This window comes from Mustelus asterias, chromosome 24 (assembly GCF_964213995.1).
Source record: "Mustelus asterias chromosome 24, sMusAst1.hap1.1, whole genome shotgun sequence".
Classification (NCBI taxonomy): domain Eukaryota; kingdom Metazoa; phylum Chordata; class Chondrichthyes; order Carcharhiniformes; family Triakidae; genus Mustelus; species Mustelus asterias.
The window spans coordinates 60,245,533-60,264,303 of NC_135824.1; the positions used below are offsets into that span (position 1 = coordinate 60,245,533).

Consider the following 18,771-nt stretch of genomic DNA (forward strand, 5'->3'; position numbering starts at 1 on the left):
CGACGCCTGGCTTTTCCAATCTCTCCAAGCAATGGGAATCATCCCAGAAGCATTCCCGTCGAGTCCTTTCTGCAACCTCGCTTGAAGCCTTCAACATCCTTCCCAGGAAACCCGTCAGAGATTAAGAGACAGGAGTGGGTACAGGCATCCCATTGTAAACTCCGGGAATACCGGGCTGTCTGGGGATTGCAAATGCTGCAGGGATGCAGGTTAAACACTCAGCGTCAACTTCAGAACCATCTGCTCCTGGAATGTGGGCATTGGTGTCCTTCACCGGTTACTGAGAAGCTGGTGCCAGGTTTTCTCCATGAATAATCGATAAGGCGGCACAGTGGCATGGTGGTTGGCACTGCTGCCTCACAGCTCCAGGGACCTGGATTCAATTCCTGTCAACGTGGAGCCTGCACGTTCTCCCAGTGTCTGCGTAACTTTCCTCCCACACTCCAAAGATGAGCTGGAAGCCTTGTTGTTTTTCAACCTCACGGCGAGCTGGAGTTAGGCTGAGATGGTGGCAGGTAGCACGTTGTGGGGATGGTGCCGAGGGTATTTGCGTTGAAGGCTGCTTCTTGGTTGAGGTGGTCCTCTTCAGTTGCCTTGCTTCCACTCACTCAAGTCTTGGTGAAGCTGCCACTTCAGGAACGCCTTGCGTTTGCAATCAAGGAGATCCTGGATCTCCCTGACCATTCTCGTCGGACCAGTCTTGGTGTTTCCTGGTCGAAGAGCCCGAGCGTCTTTAAACTTTGACCCGCTGAATGGTGTTACTGAAGGGAGGGCTTGCTATATTGCAGCATCGGTTAGCGCACAGTCCCAGTCTAGATCACTGAGTTAAAGCAGCAATTTCCAAATAGGACATCAAATCAGTGGCTGTCTGGATTATAAAATCCTTAGGCAACGCAATCCTGGTCTGGCCGTGCATTAAAGGACTCAGCCAGATGCTAGGGTTAACGGTGAAGCTCGCACAAAGTCAAACAGCCGCTCTTCCCTCCCCCTTCTGGGTTGGCATAGAGAATGGCTAATCAATGGAGAAACTAGACATCTGAATGGTGGTACAGTGCTGCTTCACAGCACAAGAGGCCCATTCCATTCTGGCCTTGGGTGACTGCCTGTGTGGAATTTGCACGCTCTCCCTGTGTTAGGTTAGGTGGATTGGCCATGCTCAATTGCCCCTTAGTGTCCAAAGATGTGCAGGTTAGGTGGATTGGCCATACGGGGGGGGGGTTGGGTAAAGATGCTCTTTTGAAGAGCTGGTACAGACTTGATGGGCCGAAGGGCCTCCTTCAGAGAATGTAGGGATTCTGTGGTTCTATCTCTGTGGTTCAGGAGGAGAGGAAATTGGAAAAAAAGACTGGGAAATGAACAAACTGAGAACTGCGTGTTAGTTCTCAGCCACCTGCCCTTGGCTGGCTTCCTCTGGAGACTGCGTCACATTCCCGAGCGACCTCATCTATTTACCTGCACGAGCAGACATCATTAAAAAATCCTGCAATCCTGCCCGGGCACTTCTAGTCGTGTCTCGGTCCCCGATTCCAGCGTAGAGTCTGCCAGGGACTGCACAATACCCACATTACGTCACGCACCAGTCGGGAGCAATGTTTTACCTGCACAGAACAACATCATTAAAACTCTTGTGTCGAGGAAGGAAGAAAAATGTCCCACCACTTCCAGATAAAGAATCTGACAAAAGGCGCCACACACCCCCCCCACACACAGACACACAGACACACACACACACACACACAGACACACACACAGACACACACACAGACACACACACAGACACACACACAGACACACACACAGACACACAAATATAAAAATGCCTTCCACACTTGTACCACTGCCTTGAAACTCGAAGTCATTTTTTAATTTTGTTAAACTAAGTTCAGTTGTGACCTGGAACCTGTTATGTGACATATTACTGAAAGAACATTTTATATGGTTTAGTCCTTCAGGGGACTCCACGTGCGTGCACACACACAGTGCTCTGGTTTTTATAGGCAGTGGAACAGATCTGTCACACTGAGAGTTCACCAGTTTCTACTCTTGATCCGTGCAGCTTAACTTGCTGCAGAGGGTAAAAGAGTTGGTTTCTCAGGGTTGAGAAGCCACTCGTGCGCACACACACACCATCTCTCACCACTCTTCAACAGCATCCACTCTCTTCATCTGAGCAGCATCACAGAATGGCCTCGGTGGCGCAGTGGGTTAGCACTGCTGCCTCTCAGAGCCAGGGACCCGGGTTCGATTCCCGGCTTGGGCCACTGTCTGCGCGGAGTCTGCACGTTCTCTCTGCGTGGGTTTCCTCCGGGTGCTCCGGTTTCCTCCCACAGTCTGAAAGGCGTGATGGTTAGGGTGCATTGGCCGTGCTAAATTCTCCCTCAGTGTAACCCGAACAGGCGCCGGAGTGCGGCGACTGGGGGATTTTCACAGTAACTTCATCGTAGTGTTAATGTAAGCCTATTTGTGACACTAATAAACAAACTTTTACTTTAAACTGGGTGGTGCTTCAATATAGTGGGCAGGCCAGCGGGGGGGGGAAAGAGCGTGGGCGAACCAGCAAGTAAGAGCGAGCGAGGGAGAGGTATAGAGAAGAACAAAATGCACTGTGTGGAGAACAGAAGGAGACAGAGGGAAAAAAACAAAGGACGGACGGACAGAAAGGGCACAAGATTGTCTACTTGTACCCGTTAGAATCCTCGTCAGTTATGCTGCCTGCTTCAATTGCCCATCCTGGTTATTTATCCGGCAACTTTATCGCCCTGCGAGTAAGAAGTCCCTCTTTACCACATTCTGAGATTCCACCATCTTAAGTCTGCAGCCCTGAGGATTTGAACCCCACACCACAGGGAACTATTTGCTCAAATCAGTTTAATCAAATCCACAGTATAACCTGAAGATTTCAATTTCATCAGCTCAAGGTCTCTCCTCTCGTTTTAAAACAAAGTCAAAATGTCTATGGTACGGCCGCGAACGTAGCCCAGTCCATCACGCAAACCAGCCTCCCATCCATCGACTCCGTCTACACTTCCCGCCGCCTCGGAAAAGCAGCCAACAGAATCAAGCACCCCACGCACCCCGGACATTCTCTCTTTCACCTTCTTCCGTCGGAAAAAAGATACAAAAGTCTGAGGTCACGTACCGACCGACTCAAGAACAGCTTCTTCCCTGCTGCTGTCAGACTTTTGAATGGACCTACCTCGCATTAAGTTGATCTTTCTCTACACCCTAGCTATGACTGTAACACTACATTCTGCACTCTCTCCTTTCCTTTCCTTCCCTTTGTATGGTAAGCTTTGTCTGTATAGCGCGCAAGAAACAATACTTTTCACTGTATGCTAACACAAGTGACATTAAATCAAATCAAGTGACCGGATTGGGAGCATGGAGTAAAAGCTTTGTTAAAGAAGTATTTCCTGACCAGGAATTTCCCGATTCTTTAAGTTTATAGAACACACTCTTGATCACAGACGAACAGCTGGGCGGAATAACACAGAAGAGCTTCTGAACCCGTTTGTTCTGGGTATTTTCACACTCGACACGCTGTGGGATGCCAGTGCCGGAACATGGAATAATTCCCATTTCTGGAGTAGATACATGCTCCACTATCCCACCCAAAAAAACATAGCATCAACACCAACCACTGCATCAGCACAAAAGTACACCAAAGTTTTAGTTTATTTATCAGTGTCACAAGTAAGGCTTACATTAACACTGTAGAAGTTACTGTGAAAATCCCCCAGTCGCCACACGCCGGCACCTGTTCGGGTACACTAAGGGAGGATTTAGCTCAACCGATGCACCCTAACCAGCACATCTTTCGGACTATGGGACGAAACCAGAGCACCCGGAGGAAACCCACGCAGACACGGGGAGAACATGCAGACTCCACACAGACAGTGACCCGAGCCGGGAATTGAACCCGGGTCCCTGCTGCTGTGAGACAGCAGAGCTAACCACTGTGCCACCCAAGTATACCCACGGGCGGCACGGTAGCACAGTGGTTAGCACTGCTGCTTCACAGCTCCAGGGACCTGGGTTCGATTCCTGGCTCGGGTCACTGTCTGTGTGGAGTTTGCACGTTCTCCTCGTGTCTGCGTGGGTTTCCTCCGGGTGCTCCGGTTTCCTTCCACATTCCAAAGATATGCGGGTCAGGTTGATTGGCCATGATTAAATTGTCCCTTAGTTTCCCGAGATGTGTAGGTTAGAGGGATTAGTGGGTAAAATATGTAGGGATATGGGGGTAGGGCCTGGGTGGGATTGTGGTCGGTGCAGACTCGATGGGCCGAATGGCCTCTTTCTGTACTGTAGGGTTTCTATGATTTCTTCTATGATCGGACTCGCCAAATGAACTTAGTGTTTGGTTAGGGAGAACCTGCGCTGTGTGTTTATCTGCTGCCCCTCCGAACGAATTTCAGGATGGAGATCTGCTGCCAACGGTCAGGAGATGCCTTTCATTTCAGCTGCAAGGGTGGGATTTCCCCTGGACCCAACCCCATAACCTAGGCGGAGAATCCCAGCGCCATACCAAGGGAGTGCTGCAGTGTCAGAGGTGCTGTCTTTGGAATGAGATGTTAAACCAAGGCTCCATCTTCACTCGGATGTAAATGATCCCACGGGGTAATTTTGAAGGAGATGAGGAAGGGTCTCTCTCGTGCACCCTCTCAGCCAACACCTGAAACAGATCATTAACTCATCGCCGTTTTGGCTGTGGGTATTAGGAGCTTACTGCGCACAAACTAGCTGCTATGTTTCTAACATTACAAGCGCTTTGGGATATCCTGAAAGGCATTATATAAATGCAAATACTTTAGCTGGCAGAGAGGAAGGCAGATTTCTAACCCGCCTCCCAAATGCATCAGTTAAACAGGCCATGTGTAGTCTGCGGTCAGTCATTAAGCTTGAAAGGTTTCATAGAAACCAATAATCGCTATGTATTTACTCCGCTAATCCCCGACATTTGGGACACAAAGGAGAAATTTAGCATGGCCAATTCACCTAACCTGCACATCTTTGGACTGTGGGAGGAAACCCACGCAGACACGGGGAGAACATGTAAATCCAATTCACCTAATCTACACATCTTTGGACACTAAGGGGCAATTTACCACGGCCAAGGGGATTGTCCAACCTGACTTTCTGCCCCTCTACTGTGGCTACATTTGTGGCCGGGTGGCTCTGGGGAGGGAGCATGCCATGTCATAGAATTATTCAGTGCAGAATAGGTCCTTTGGCCCATCACATCTGCATCAACACACAAGAAACGCCTGACCTCCCACTGAATCCCATTTACCAACACTTGGCCCATAGCCTTCAATGTTATGATGTGCCAAGTACTCATCCAGATACTTTTTAAAGGATGTGAGGCCTCCCGCCTCCACCACCCTCCCAGGCAGCGCATTCCAGACCCTCACCACCCTCTGGGTAAAAAGGTTTTTCCTCACATCCCCCCCTAAGCCTTCTGCCCCTCACCTTGAACCTATGCCCTCTCGTGACTGACCCTTCAACTAAGGGGAACAGCTGCTCCTTACCCACCCTGTCCACAGAATCATAGAGGTTTACAGCATGGAAACAGGCCCTTCGGCCCAACTTGTCCATGCCACCCTTTTTTTTTTAAACTCCTAAGCTAGTCAAAGTTTAGTTTAGTTAGTTAGTTAAGTTTCCTTTGAGCTTTTGTTTTAGTTGGTCCAATAGCTATTTTTCAATGCAAGAATCAGTGCCTAAAAGTTTAAGTTGTGTCACAAGTAGACTTACCTTAACACCGCAATGAAGTTACTGTGAAAATCCCCTAGTCGCCACGCTCTGGCACCTGTTCGGCTACACTGAGGGAGAATTTAGCACCTAACCAGCATGTCTTTCAGACTGTGGGAGGAAACTGGAGCACCCGGTGGAAACCCACGCAGACACGGGAGAACGTGCTGACTCCGCACAGACAGTGACCCAAGCCGGGAAACCACCCCCCCCCGCTTACATAATGTCACACAGCTAAATCAACTCCCGCGTGTGGGGCACAGGTCATTACCGTGGCGGCACGGTAGCACAGTGGTTAGCACTGCTGCCTCACCGCGCCAGGGACCCGGGTTCGATGCCCAGCTTGGGTCACTGTCTGTGTAGAGTTTGCACATTCTCCTCATGTCTGCGCGGGTTTCCTCCGGGTGCTCCGGTTTCCTCCCACAGCCCAAAGATGTGCAGGTTAGGTTGATTGGCCGTGCTAAATTGACCCTAGTCTAGCTGGGTAAATATGTGGGGCGATGGGGATAGAGCCTGGGTGGGACTGTGGTCGGTGCAGACTCGATGGGCCAAAAGGCCTCCTTCTGCACTGTCGGGATTCTATGATTCTAAGAGAAACAATGTTTTAAAGTCAGATTTACATCCCCATTGATTTGCATTCATTTTTCGGAGATTACTGCAATGATTTTATAATGTATTAGAATGTGTCATGTGCCCGTGTAATATTCATGCCTATAATATAAAAATGTCTGTAACCTCATTTTTGTGAATGGACAATTTATAATATTTAATTTTTAAAAAGGCGCACAACTCTATTTCTAGTTTCCATTGATTCTGGTGAGCTTTGTGGGGGCAAGTGAATGTAGGACAGGGAGGCGATCTCCAGCATCTTTGTCCCCACCCAAGTGATCCACAGATGAAAATTTTGGGGACCACTGCTTTAGACGAGACAGTTTAAGCTTCTGTGATAATTTACGAATTAAGTGACAACGTGTAACAAATAACAAGAGTTGGTCCTGGGCCACATTCCCCTCTCAGCCAATGCCAAAACACACAGCGCCAGGGACCCGGGTTTGATTCCCGGCTTGGGTCACTGTCTGCGCGGAGTCTGCACATTCTCCCCGTGTCTGCGTGTGTTTCCTCCGGGTGCTCTGGTTTCCTCCCACAGTCCAAAGATGGTTAGATGCATTGGCCGTGCTAAATTCTCCCTCAGTGTACCCGAAACAGGCACTGGAATGTGGCAATCAGGGGATTTCCACAGTAACTTCATTGCAGCGTTAATGTAAGCCTTACTTGTGATACTAATAAACTTATAAAACACACATCAAGTAAGTGGTCATGGTGTGAATTGGGATCTTACTATGAGCGAAGTGGCTACTGTGCTTACATCAGCTCTGTGTTTCAAGTTAATTTATTGTCGCTGAAGTAGCTGGAGATGTCGAGGCAAGATAAGGAATTCTTAAATAGGAAGTTTCCAGGAATATAACTGGCATCACCAGAAGCAGCCAGATCCAGAGTGCCACCTCTGAAGTGTGACAAATTACTGCAATTTGCACTTCAACACAAGGGAACTAAATCAGCCGAGGCACCAGACATAAATAAACATGTTCTATACAGCCATTCTTTCAAGATATACTGAGACCTTCTTAACTGCACACCATTGGGGGGGCATGGTGGCACAGTGGTTGGCAAAACAAAACGAAGGAGATTATCATCGACTTCAGGGAGTGTAGAACATGCCTCTGTCTACATCAGCGGGGACAAAGTAGAAAGGGTCGAGAGCTTCAAGTTTTTAGGTGTCCAGATCACCAACAACCTGTCCTGGTTCCCCCCCCGATGCCGACACTATAGTTAAGAAAGCCCCACCAACTACTTTCTCAGAAAACTACGGAAATTTGGCATGTCCGCTACGACTCTCACCAACTTTTACAGATGCACCATAGAAAGCATTCTTTCTGGTTGTATCACAGCTTGGTATGGCTCCTGCTCTGCCCAAGACCGCAAGAAACTACAAAAGGTCGTGAACGTAGCCCAATCCATCACGCAAACCAGCCTCCCACCCATTGACTCTGTCTCCACTTCCCGATGCCTCGGCAAAGCAGCCAGCATAATTAAGGACCCCACGCACCCGGACATTCTCTCTTCCACCTTCTTCCGTCAGGAAAAAGATACAAAAGTATGAGGTCACGTACCAACCGACTCAAGAACAGCTTCTTCCCTGCTGCTGTCAGACTTTTGAATGGACCTACCTCGCATTAAGTTGATCTTTCTCTGCACCCTAGCTATGACTGCATTCTGCACTCTCTCCTTTCCTTCTCTATGAACGGTATGCTCTGTCTGTATAGCATGCAAGAAACAACACTTTTCACTGTATGTTAATACATGTGACAATAATAAATCAAATCAAATCAAAATGCTGCCTCACAGCGCCAGGGACCCGGGTTCGGTTCCTGGCTTGGGTGACTGTCTGTGCAGAGTTTGCACGTTCTCCCCGGGAGCTTCAGTTTGCTCCCAGAGTCCAAAAATGTGCAGGTTAGGTTGATTGGCCATGCTAAATTGCTCCGCAGTGTTAGGGGGATGTCAGGGGGATTAGTAGGGTAAATATGTGGGGTTACGAGGGTAGGGCCTGGGAGGGATTGTTTTCGGTGCAGGTTCGATGGGCCGAATGGCCTCTTTCTGCACTGTAGGGATTCTACAGCAAAGGAGTGTTTGGTAGCTCAGTATTAATATATCAATAAGCTGATCTGACTCAGACTGCCCGTGGTTCCTCTGCAAAATGTGTCTGTGCAGATGGCCACGGGCAAAGATCAGCCCAATGATGCCCAAAAACCATTCACACGCGATTAGACTGGTGGTCAGCAACAGGAGGGCAATCAGCCCGTGGGACCCGTACCCCAGTGAGAGTCAGTGTGTGTGGGACCCGTACCCCAGTGAGAGTCAGTGTGTGTGGGACCCGTACCCCAGTGAGAGTCAGTGTGTGTGGAACCCGTACCCAGTGAGAGTCAGTGTGTGTGAGACCCATACCCCAGTGAGAGTCAGTGTGTGTGGAACCCGTACCCCAGTGAGAGTCAGTGTGTGTGGGACCCGTACCCCAGTGAGAGTCAGTGTGTGTGGGACCCGTACCCCAGTGAGAGCCAGTGTGTGTTTACCCCAGTGAGAGTCAGCGCGTGTGTGACCCATACCCCAGTGAGAGTCAGTGTGTGTGGGACCCGTACCCCAGTGAGAGTCAGTGTGTGGGGGACCTGTACCCCAGTGAGAGTCAGTGTGTGTGGGACCCGTACCCCAGTGAGAGTCAGTGTGTGTGGGACCCGTACCCCAGTGAGAGCCAGTGTGTGTGGGACCCTTACCCCAGTGAGAATCAGTGTTAAAAGAATTTTAAAACTCGGAAGCAAACTTGAGAGTGCCCGCTGATGAGATTTGCCAACAATGTAAAAAAAATGGAAGGAACTCCAACAAGCAGCACAAACACTTGTTGCATTCAAGCTGACCATCAGGAATGATTTGCCCACTGCAGGAGTGAATATGAGCCAGGTGTATAGGGGGCCCAGGCTCTCCCCTGGGAAGGAGGAGCCTGGATCAGCCGACTGTTGTATAGAACTATAAAGACATGGATTCCAAAGCAACATTGACAGAGTCATAGAGGTTTACAGCATGGAAACAGGCCCTTCGGCCCAACTTGTCCATGCCGCCCTTTTATTTTAAACCCCAAAGCTAGTCCCAATTGCTCCATATCCCTCGATATCCATCTAACTGTCTAAACGCTTTTTAAAAGACAAAATTGTACCCGCCTCTGCTACTACCTCTGGCAGCTTGTTCCAGACACTCACCACCCTCTGTGTGAAAAAATTGCCCCTCTGGACCCTTTTGTATCTCTCCCCTCTCACCTTAAACCTATGCCCTCTAGTTTTAGACTCCCCTACCTTTGGGAAAAGATATTGACTATCCACCTTGTCTATGCCCCTCATTATTTTATAGACCTCTATAAGGTCACCCCTAAGCCTTCAGCGAAAAAAGTCCCAGTCTATCCAGCTTCTCCTTATAACTCCAACCATCAAGTCCCAGTAGCATCCCAGTAAATCTTTTCTGCATGTTGCAGTCCAGCCGAGGGCAGAGAACACCACACGCACGGTCTGGCGATTTCACACTCTTTCAGTGTGTGTGTGAGAGAGTGTGTCAGTAACAATGCCAGTTTCTACAAACTGATGGCTGCCCTTCGTTCTGGGCAGTGGAGGCAGTCTCTCAAGAGTTAACAAGGGTCTGGGGGTTGGGGGGGGTGGTGAAGGGCAGGGGAAGGAAGGAGGATTTCGATGGATGAAGGGGGTGGTCCCAGTGGAAGGTATGATGTGGAGTTGCCGGCGTTGGACTAGGGTGGGCACAGTAAGAAGTCTCACATCACCAGGTTAAAGTCCAACAGGTTTATTTGGTAGCACGAGCTTTCGGAGCGCTGCCCCTTCATCAGGTGAGTTCGTGGCGCGTGTTATCCCCTTGACTCACCTGATGAAGGAGCAGTGCTCCGAAAGCTTATGCTACCAAATAAACCTGTTGGACTTTAACCCAGTGGAAGGTCTCAGCCATTGTCCAGTTTCCCAAAGGGGGGCTGGAATGTTTGCACAAACAGGCATTTAAAAGTAAAGTCTATTTATTAGTGTCATAAGTAAGGCTTATATTAACATTGCAATGAAGTTACTGTGAAAATCCCCTAGTTGCCACGCTCTGGCGCCTGTTCGGGTACACTGAGGGAGAATTTAGCACGGCCAATGCACCCTAACCAGCACATTTTTGGACGGTGAGAGGAAACCGGAGCACCCGGAGGAAACCCACACAGACACGGGGAGAATGTGCAGACTCCTCACAGACAGTGACCCAAGCCGGGAATTGAACCCAGGTCCCTGGCGCTGTGAGGCAGCAAGCTAACCACTCTGCCACCGCGCTGCCATTTAGAGAGCGTCGGAAAATTTGCAACGCTCACCCCCACCACTGGCCGAGAAATGATCGACCCCCAGGGGGAAGAACCACCTGGTGAAAAATTGATACCAGCCAATTAAAAACATGACACAAAGCACGGTGACAAGCAACTCGCCCCTGTCCCTCCACTCCCTCAACCTCAGAGGGCGACCAAGATTCCAGGGCCCTATAGTTCCCGCCTCCATTTACACAAGGTTCCAGGTGGAGCAAGATAATTTTACAAGCGACATGGCCAGCCTGGGAATAGCAGACACCTTAAACAACTCATCAAACATACCTCCAAGACAGCCTTGTGGAAACAAGTAGAGAATTGAACCCCCCCTGCAATCACTCTCTGCCCTACATGCTGACCTATACAACAGATCGGCAATAAATTTTGTTCTTTACTTGGTGTTGGCTGAATGCATGTTTCGAAAACTAAATGCACAGGGGGAACCGACCCCCACCTGCTCACCCCGCCCTGCCAAGAGTTTTTAATACCACAAAGGATGAAGAGAAATCTCAAAATATCACCTGGCGGGGCTTCAGGAATCTTTTGGCACATACAGTACACCTCCTGTTACTCTATAGGTGGTAGCTATGATGTGGAGATGTGGGCACTGTAAGAAGTCTCACGACACCAGGTTAAAGTCCAACAGATTTATTTGGTAGTACACGCTTTCGGAGCGCTGCTCATTCAGGTGAGTGGAGAGCCACTTACCTGAAGGAGCAGCGCTCTGAAAGCTCGTACTACCAAATAAACCTGTTGGACTTTAACCTGGTGTTGTGAGACTTCTTACTCTAAAAGATGACACAGGCAATGGGGCTTGGATCTGAGCAGTGACATAAGAGTGACCAGATGGCCTGCCTTTCAGTCATAGAAACTTACAACACAGGTGGAGGCCATTTGGCCCATCGAGTCCACGCCTGTCAACAACAACCATCCAGTCTAATCTCACTCTCCAGTTCTTGGTCTGGAGCCCTGCAGGTTGTGACACTTCAAGAGGACATCAAGAGTTTCTGGCTCTACCATTCTTTGAGACGGTGAGTTCCAGATCCCCACCACCCCTTGGGTAAGAGGTTTCCCCTCGAAACCTCCTCTTACCCAAATCTATGCCCTCTGTTATGGACTCCTCAACCACAAGATATAAGGCTCTCCTATCCACCCAACCCAGACCCCTGCATTTTTATACACTTCACCGGCACGGTGGCACAGTGGTTAGCACTGCTGTCTCACAGCAGCAGGAACCAGGGTTCGATTCCCGGCTTGGGTCACCGTCTGTGTGGAGTCTGCACATTCTCCTCGTGTCTGCGCGGGTTTCCTCCGGGTGCTCCAGTTTCCTCCCACACTCCAAAGATGTGAGGGCTAGGTGGATTGGCCATGCCAAATTGCCCCTCTTCAGGGGGACTAGCTAGCCTTAATGCACGGGGTTATGGGGATAGGGCCTGGATGGGATTGTGGTTGGTGCAGACTCATTGGGCTGAATGGCCTCCTTCTGCACTGTAGGATTCTATGATTCAATATACTAGAGACAATCTTGCAGAGAGCTGCCAGCTGAGCTGTGACCCCAACTTCAGAACAGAGTCCAATGCCGAGAGATCCTAATCTGTGCGGGTTTAGAAGCTTCTATATTAGTCACCGCTAAGGGGTAGACTACTCGAGCACTTCTGGAACTTAGTTACATAGCCACAGGCTTTTAGAAACCACGTGCTTACAAACCACAGGATCGGCACATTCCAGTCTGAAGAGAAACCTGTTTCACAACCAAACACGTTCTGCTAAAAGTATGCCCAGGTCCACAGTCAGAAACCCACCAACCCACCGCACAGCTTTCAAACTTAAAAATCATAAACCTGTTCAGGTTAGTTAGGGGGGGACAGGAGGAGGAGGATGTTATTTTAAAACCCGAGGCTTGTGGCGTTTGGTTTACCGCACCCCACGGCACAGACCGAAGCTAAAATGTGAGGCCTGATGTTAGTGAGTTGCTGCACTGTGTGAGATGCCATCTTCCAGGTGAGACTTTGAACCAAAACTCTCTCGTGGAGACATAAAAGATAACAAAGCACTATTTCGAAGAGGTGCAAGAGAATTCTCCCCACCCATCCTGACAAACATTGATCCCTCAACTAACATCGCTAAACAGATCATCTGGTCATTTTCACATTGCTTTTCCGCCTTGCACAAGTGGCACGCACGCCGGACATTCTCTCTCCCACCTTCTTCCATCGGGAAAAAGACAGAAAAGTCTGAGGTCACGTACCAACCAACTCGAGAACAACTTCTTCCCTGCTGCTGTCAGACTTTTGAATGGGAAAACGCTGGAAAATCTCAGCCGGTCTGGCAGCATCTGTAAGGAGAGAAAAGTGCTGACGTTTCGAGTCCAGATGACCCTTTGTCAGTTCTTTTCCCTCCTTACAGATGCTGCCAGACTTGCTGAGATTTTCCAGCGTTTTCTCTTTTGGGTTTCATATCCCAGCATCCGCAGTAATTTGCTTTTATCCAGACTTTTGAATGCACCTACCTCGCATTAAGTTGATCTTCCTCTGCACCCTAGCTGTGACTGTAAGACTACATTCTGCACTCTCTCCTTTCCTTCTCTATAAACGGTATGCTTTGTCTGTATAGCGCATAAGAAACAATACTTTTCACTGTATACTAAGGCATGTGACAATAATAAATCAAAAGACAGCGACACAGTGGTTAGCACTGCTGCCTCACAGCGCTAGGGACCTGGGTTCGATTCCCGGCTTGGGTCACCGTCTGTGTGGAGTCTGCGCGTTCTCCCTGTGTCTGCGTGGGTTTCATCAGTGAGTTTCTGACAGCAACTGCGTCACAGCAGAGCCTCTATCACTCATTTAAGATGGAGACGAGGATAGTTTTTTTTCTCCCGGTGTGTTGAGAGTCTCTAGAACTCTCAGCCCCTTCGATCACTGACCAAACTCCAAATATGAAAACAAAAACTGTAGGAAGAACTATTTTGAATGACTCTTTGCAGAAATGACTTGTGAAAGGAAGACTGGCATTTCTGTAGCCCCTTGCATGACCTCTGGACATCCCGGGAGGCATTACAGTCAATGAACTAGTTTTGAAATGTTGAGCTGGGAAGTTCGTTTAACTCGTTAAAAGTTTATTTATCAGCCACAAGTAGGCTTACATTAACACTGCAATGAAGTTACTGTGAAAATCCCCTCGTCACCACACCCCGGCGCCTGTTCGGGTACACTGAGGGATAATTCAGCATGGTCAATGCACCCTAACCAGCACGTGCTTCGGACTGTGGGAGGAAACTGGAGCACCCGGAGGAAACCCACGCAGACACGGGGAGAACGTGCAGACTCCGCACAGACAGTGACCCAAGCCGGGAATCGAATCCGGGTCCATGGCGCTGCGGGACAGCAGTGCTAACCACTGTGCCATCGTGCCGCTCCAAGCAACAAGTTGACGGAAAAGCAGATTCTTTAATCCTTCATGCACAAAAATAAGATCCTACTAGACAAAGCCACATCTCCTGCAAACTGAAGCCAGATGGTACGCTGAGGTTATGTGGGATAGCGCACCCCACTGCGATTACACTCAGTGCTCCTGGAAGGACTTCCACGGCAGACTCGCACACCACTTCAAAGGACGATCGTCACCAGTCCCTTATACACGTGGACAACTCACTAATTTATCAAACGGGGCGGTCAATTAAATGATTATTCAGAACAACATTCGAGGGTGAACAGGTGAACCAGTCATCTGGAAACCACCTTCGCGCAACTTTAAAACTGGTGAGAATTACCTTTCAGAAGAGAATACAAATGCATAGACAGGGAGTAGGAGTAGGCCACTCGGTCCCTCGAGTCTGCTGCCCCATTCAATAAGATCACGGCCGATCCAATCAACATCCCGTCTACTCCCCGATAACTCTTCACCCCATTGTTAACAAAGAACCTATCCAACTCTGCCTGAAAAATATTCAAAGATTCTGCTTCCACCACCTTTTCAGGAAGAGAGTTCCAGAGACTCACAACACTCGGGAGAATAAAACTATCCCCGTCTCCATCTTAAATGAGCGACCCTTATTTTTAAACAGTTACCCCTAGTTCTAGATTCTCAGACAAGAGGAAACATCCTCTCCACATCCACCCTGTCGATACCCCTCAGGATGTTAATGGGTTTCAGTCAAGTGGCCTCTCACTCTTAGAAATCATAGAAACCCTACAGTGCAGAAGGAGGCCATTCAGCCCGTCGAGTCTGCACCGACCACAATCCCACCCAGGCCCTACGCCCATATCCCTACATATTTACCCACTAATCCCTCTAACCTACACATCTCAGGACACTAAGGGGCAATTTTAGCATGGCCAATCAACCTAACCCACACATCTTTGGACTGTGGGAGGAAACCGGAGCACCCGGAGGAAACCCACGCAGACACGAGGAGAATGTGCAAACTCCACACAGACAGTGACCCAAGCCGGGAATCGAACCCAGGTCCCTGGAGCTGTGAAGCAGCAGTGCTAACCACTGTGCTACCGTGCCGCCCTCTACCGTGCCGCCACTCTTCTAGGCTCCAGTAGATACAAGCCTAACCTCTCCAATCTTCCCTCGTAAGGCAACCCACCCATTCAAGGTATTAGTCTCGTAAACCTTCTCATGCATTGATGTGGAGCAAAGAACAAACAAAGAACAATACAGCACAGGAACAGGCCCTTCGGCCCTCCAAGCCCGCGCCGCTCCCTGGTCCAAACTAGACCATTCTTTTGTATCCCTCCATTCCCACTCCGTTCATGTGGCTATCTAGATAAGTCTTAAACGTTCCCAGTGTGTCCGCCTCCACCACCTTGCCCAGCAGCGCATTCCAGGCCCCCACAACCCTCTGTGTAAAATACGTCCCTCTGATATCCGTGTTAAACCTCCCCCCCCTCACCTTGAACCTATGACCCCTCGTGAACGTCACCACCGACCACCAGGAAAAGGATCCACCAGGTACACGGTACATACTCTTGCAACTCGGCCAACGTGGTCTACCTGATACGCTGCAAGAAAGGATGTCCCGAGTTGTAAGTATTCGCATTCCAACCATTATTCATGTAAATTGAGGTTGTGTCTTTATATGCTCTGTTTGTGAACAGAATTCCCACTCACCTGAAGAAGGGGCTTGCAGCTCCGAAAGCTTGTGTGGCTTTTGCTACCAAATAAACCTGTTGGACTTTAACCTGGTGTTGTTAAACTTATTCTGTGACCAAGCCAGTTCTCCACCCATCTAGCCACCTCCCCCTTTATCCCATGAGATCCAACCTTTTGCACCAACCTACTATGAGGGACTTTGTCAAACGCTTTACTAAAGTCCATATAGATGACATCCATGGCCCTTCCCTCGTCAACCATTCTGGTCACTTCTTCAAAAACCTCCACCAGGTTAGTGAGGCATGACCTCCCTCTCACAAAACCATGCTGACTATCGTTAATGAGTTTATTTCTTTCTAAATGCGCATACATCCTATCTCTCTGGAGGTGCCGGCTTTGGACTGGGGTGGGCACAGTAAGAAGTCTCACAACACCAGGTTGAAGTCCAAAAGGTTTATTTGGAGCGCTGCCCCTTCATCAGGTGAGTGGAGAGTTGGGTTCACAAATATGGCATATATAGACACAAACTCAATTGCAAGATAATGGTGTGAATTGTCTCAAGCCAAGACAGCTAGAAGGATTTTGAAAGTCCAGGCCAAATGGTGTGGGTTACACATAAAAGGACAGCCTCAACCAGGATCTTGGGTTCATGTCACACTACATGTAACCCCCACTATTTGGCCTGGGCTTGCAAAATCCTACTAACTGTCCTGGCTTGAGACAATTCACACCTCTTTAACCTGTGATTATCCCTCTCTCCACTCGCATTGTCTGTACCTGTAAAGACTTGATTACCTGTAAAGACTCGCATTCTAACCATTATCTTGCAATTGTGACTTTGCCAATATATGCCGTGTTCGTGAAACCTGCCTCTCCATTCACCTGATGAAGGAGCGGCGCTCCGAAAGCTCAGTGCTACCAAATAGAAACATAGAAAGAAACATAGAAACCCTACAGTACAGAAAGAGGCCATTCGGCCCATCGAGTCTGCACCGACCACAATCCCACCCAGGCCCTACCCCCATATCCCTACAGATTTCCCCACTAATCCCTCTAACCTCCGCATCTCAGGACGCTACGGGCAATTTTTTTTTTAAAGCATGGCCAATCAACCTAACCAGCACATCTTTGGACTGTGGGAGGAAACCGGAGCACCCGGAGGAAACCCACGCAGACACGAGGAGAATGTGCAAACTCCACACAGACAGTGACCCAAGCCGGGAATCGAACCCAGGTCCCTGGAGCTGTGAAGCAGCAGTGCTAACCCACTGTGCCACCATGCCGCCCGTCTCCTCCGTCTTTCCAGTGAGAACAACCCCAGTTTACCCAATCTCTCCTCATAACTAAGCCCTTCCATACCAGCCAACATCCTGGTAAACCTCCTCTGCACTCTCTCTAAAGCCTCCACGTCCTTCTGGTAGTGTGGCAACCAGAACTGGACGCAGTATTCCAAATGCGGCCGAACCAACGTTCTATACAACTGCAACATCAGACCCCAACTTTTATACTCTATGCCCCATCCTATAAAGGCAAGCATGCCATATGCCTTATTCACTACCTTCTCTACCTGTGACGTCACCTTCAAGGATCTGTGGACTTGCACACCCAGGTCCCTCTGCGTATCTATACCCTTTATGGTTCTGCCATTTATCGTATAGCTCCCCCCTACGTTAGTTCTACCAAAATGCATCACTTCGCATTTATCTGGATTGAACTCCATCTGCCATTTCTTTGCCCAAATTTCCAGCCTATCTATATCCTTCTGTAGCCTCTGACAATGCTCCTCACTATCTGCAATCCTGCCAATTTTGTGTCGTCCGCAAACCTGTTGGATTTTAACTGGTGGTGTCAGACTTCTTACTGTGCCCACCTTTTCAGGAAGAGAGTTCCAGAGATTCAACTCTCGGGAGAAAAAAAAATATCCCCGTCTCCATCTTAAATGAGTGACCCTTATCTTTAAACAGTCACCCCTAGTTCTAGATTCTCCAGCAAGAGGAAACATCCTCTCCACATCCACCCTGTCAATACCTCTCAGGATGTTAACAGGTTTCGCTCAAGTGGCCTCTTACTCTAAACTCCGGCGGATACAAGCCTAATCTCTCCAACCTTCCCTCGTAAGACAACCCACCCATTCCCGGGATTAGTCCAGTAAACCTTCTAATGCATTGACATCTTTCCTGAAATAAGGAGACCAACACTATACACAATACTCCAGATGTGCTCTGTACAACTGAAGCATAACCTCCCTAATTTTGTGATCAATTCCCCTCACAATAGACAACATCTTATTAGCTTTCCGAATTACTTGCTGTACCTGTACACTAGCCTTTTTGAATGACACAGGATACAGCCAAGCACCTCGCTTGCAGAAAATTTCAGATAACCAAATACGTCAAAAGCTCAAAGCCTTAAATACTCGAAAGTCTGAAACTGCCTTCCCTTCAAGGAGTCAAACCAACAGACGGAGATATTTGCTGGGATAAACCAGAGGTTGGAAGCCCCGTACTTGAGGATATAAGTTCAGAGCAGTCAGTGCTGTTTGACAGGCGTCAGCAATGCTACTGCTGACTGTTGCTTTGAAAGGAAAACTGTTTGCATTCCTGTAGCGCCTTCCACAACCTCAGTACGTTCCAATGTGTTTCACAGCCAATGAAGTTATTTCTTGTGGCCCGTGCGGTAATGGTGGAAACCTAACAGCAAATCTGTGCACGGCAAGATCCTCCCACACCCCCCCTGTGACAAAACCAGACAATCCATTTGTTCAGTAATGTTGATTACTCAGGACCCCAGGGAGAATGCCCCTGCTCTTTTTTTTAAAATGGTGTCAAAGGATCTTTTATTCCTATCTAAGGGGGCAGGTGACGTACCATCTAGAGGTCAACATCTCTGTTGACAGCACAGCACTCCCTCAGCCCTGCAGTGGGAATGTCAGCCTGGGCTTTGTGCTCAAGTCATTGGAGTAAGGCTTGAACCCACAACTTTAAAAC

General features: G+C 48.9%; 1 protein-coding gene across 6 annotated transcripts in view; it reads right to left on the minus strand.

Moving 5' to 3' along the window:
* LOC144511459 (BRD4-interacting chromatin-remodeling complex-associated protein-like) overlaps positions 1 to 18,771 on the minus strand; it is a 103,220-nt gene that overhangs the window by 52,593 nt on the left and 31,856 nt on the right. For 4 of the 6 annotated variants that reach the window (XM_078241833.1, XM_078241832.1, XM_078241831.1 and 1 more), the window contains exon 2: positions 1,453 to 1,598. In XM_078241833.1, coding sequence (XP_078097959.1) covers positions 1,453 to 1,471 — 19 coding nt within the window. In that variant the 5' untranslated portion in view covers positions 1,472 to 1,598. Of the gene's footprint in view, positions 1 to 1,452; positions 1,599 to 14,453; positions 14,508 to 15,584; positions 15,688 to 18,771 lie in introns of those variants that run through there. The other 2 variants (XM_078241830.1, XM_078241828.1) reach the window with 2 other exon arrangements.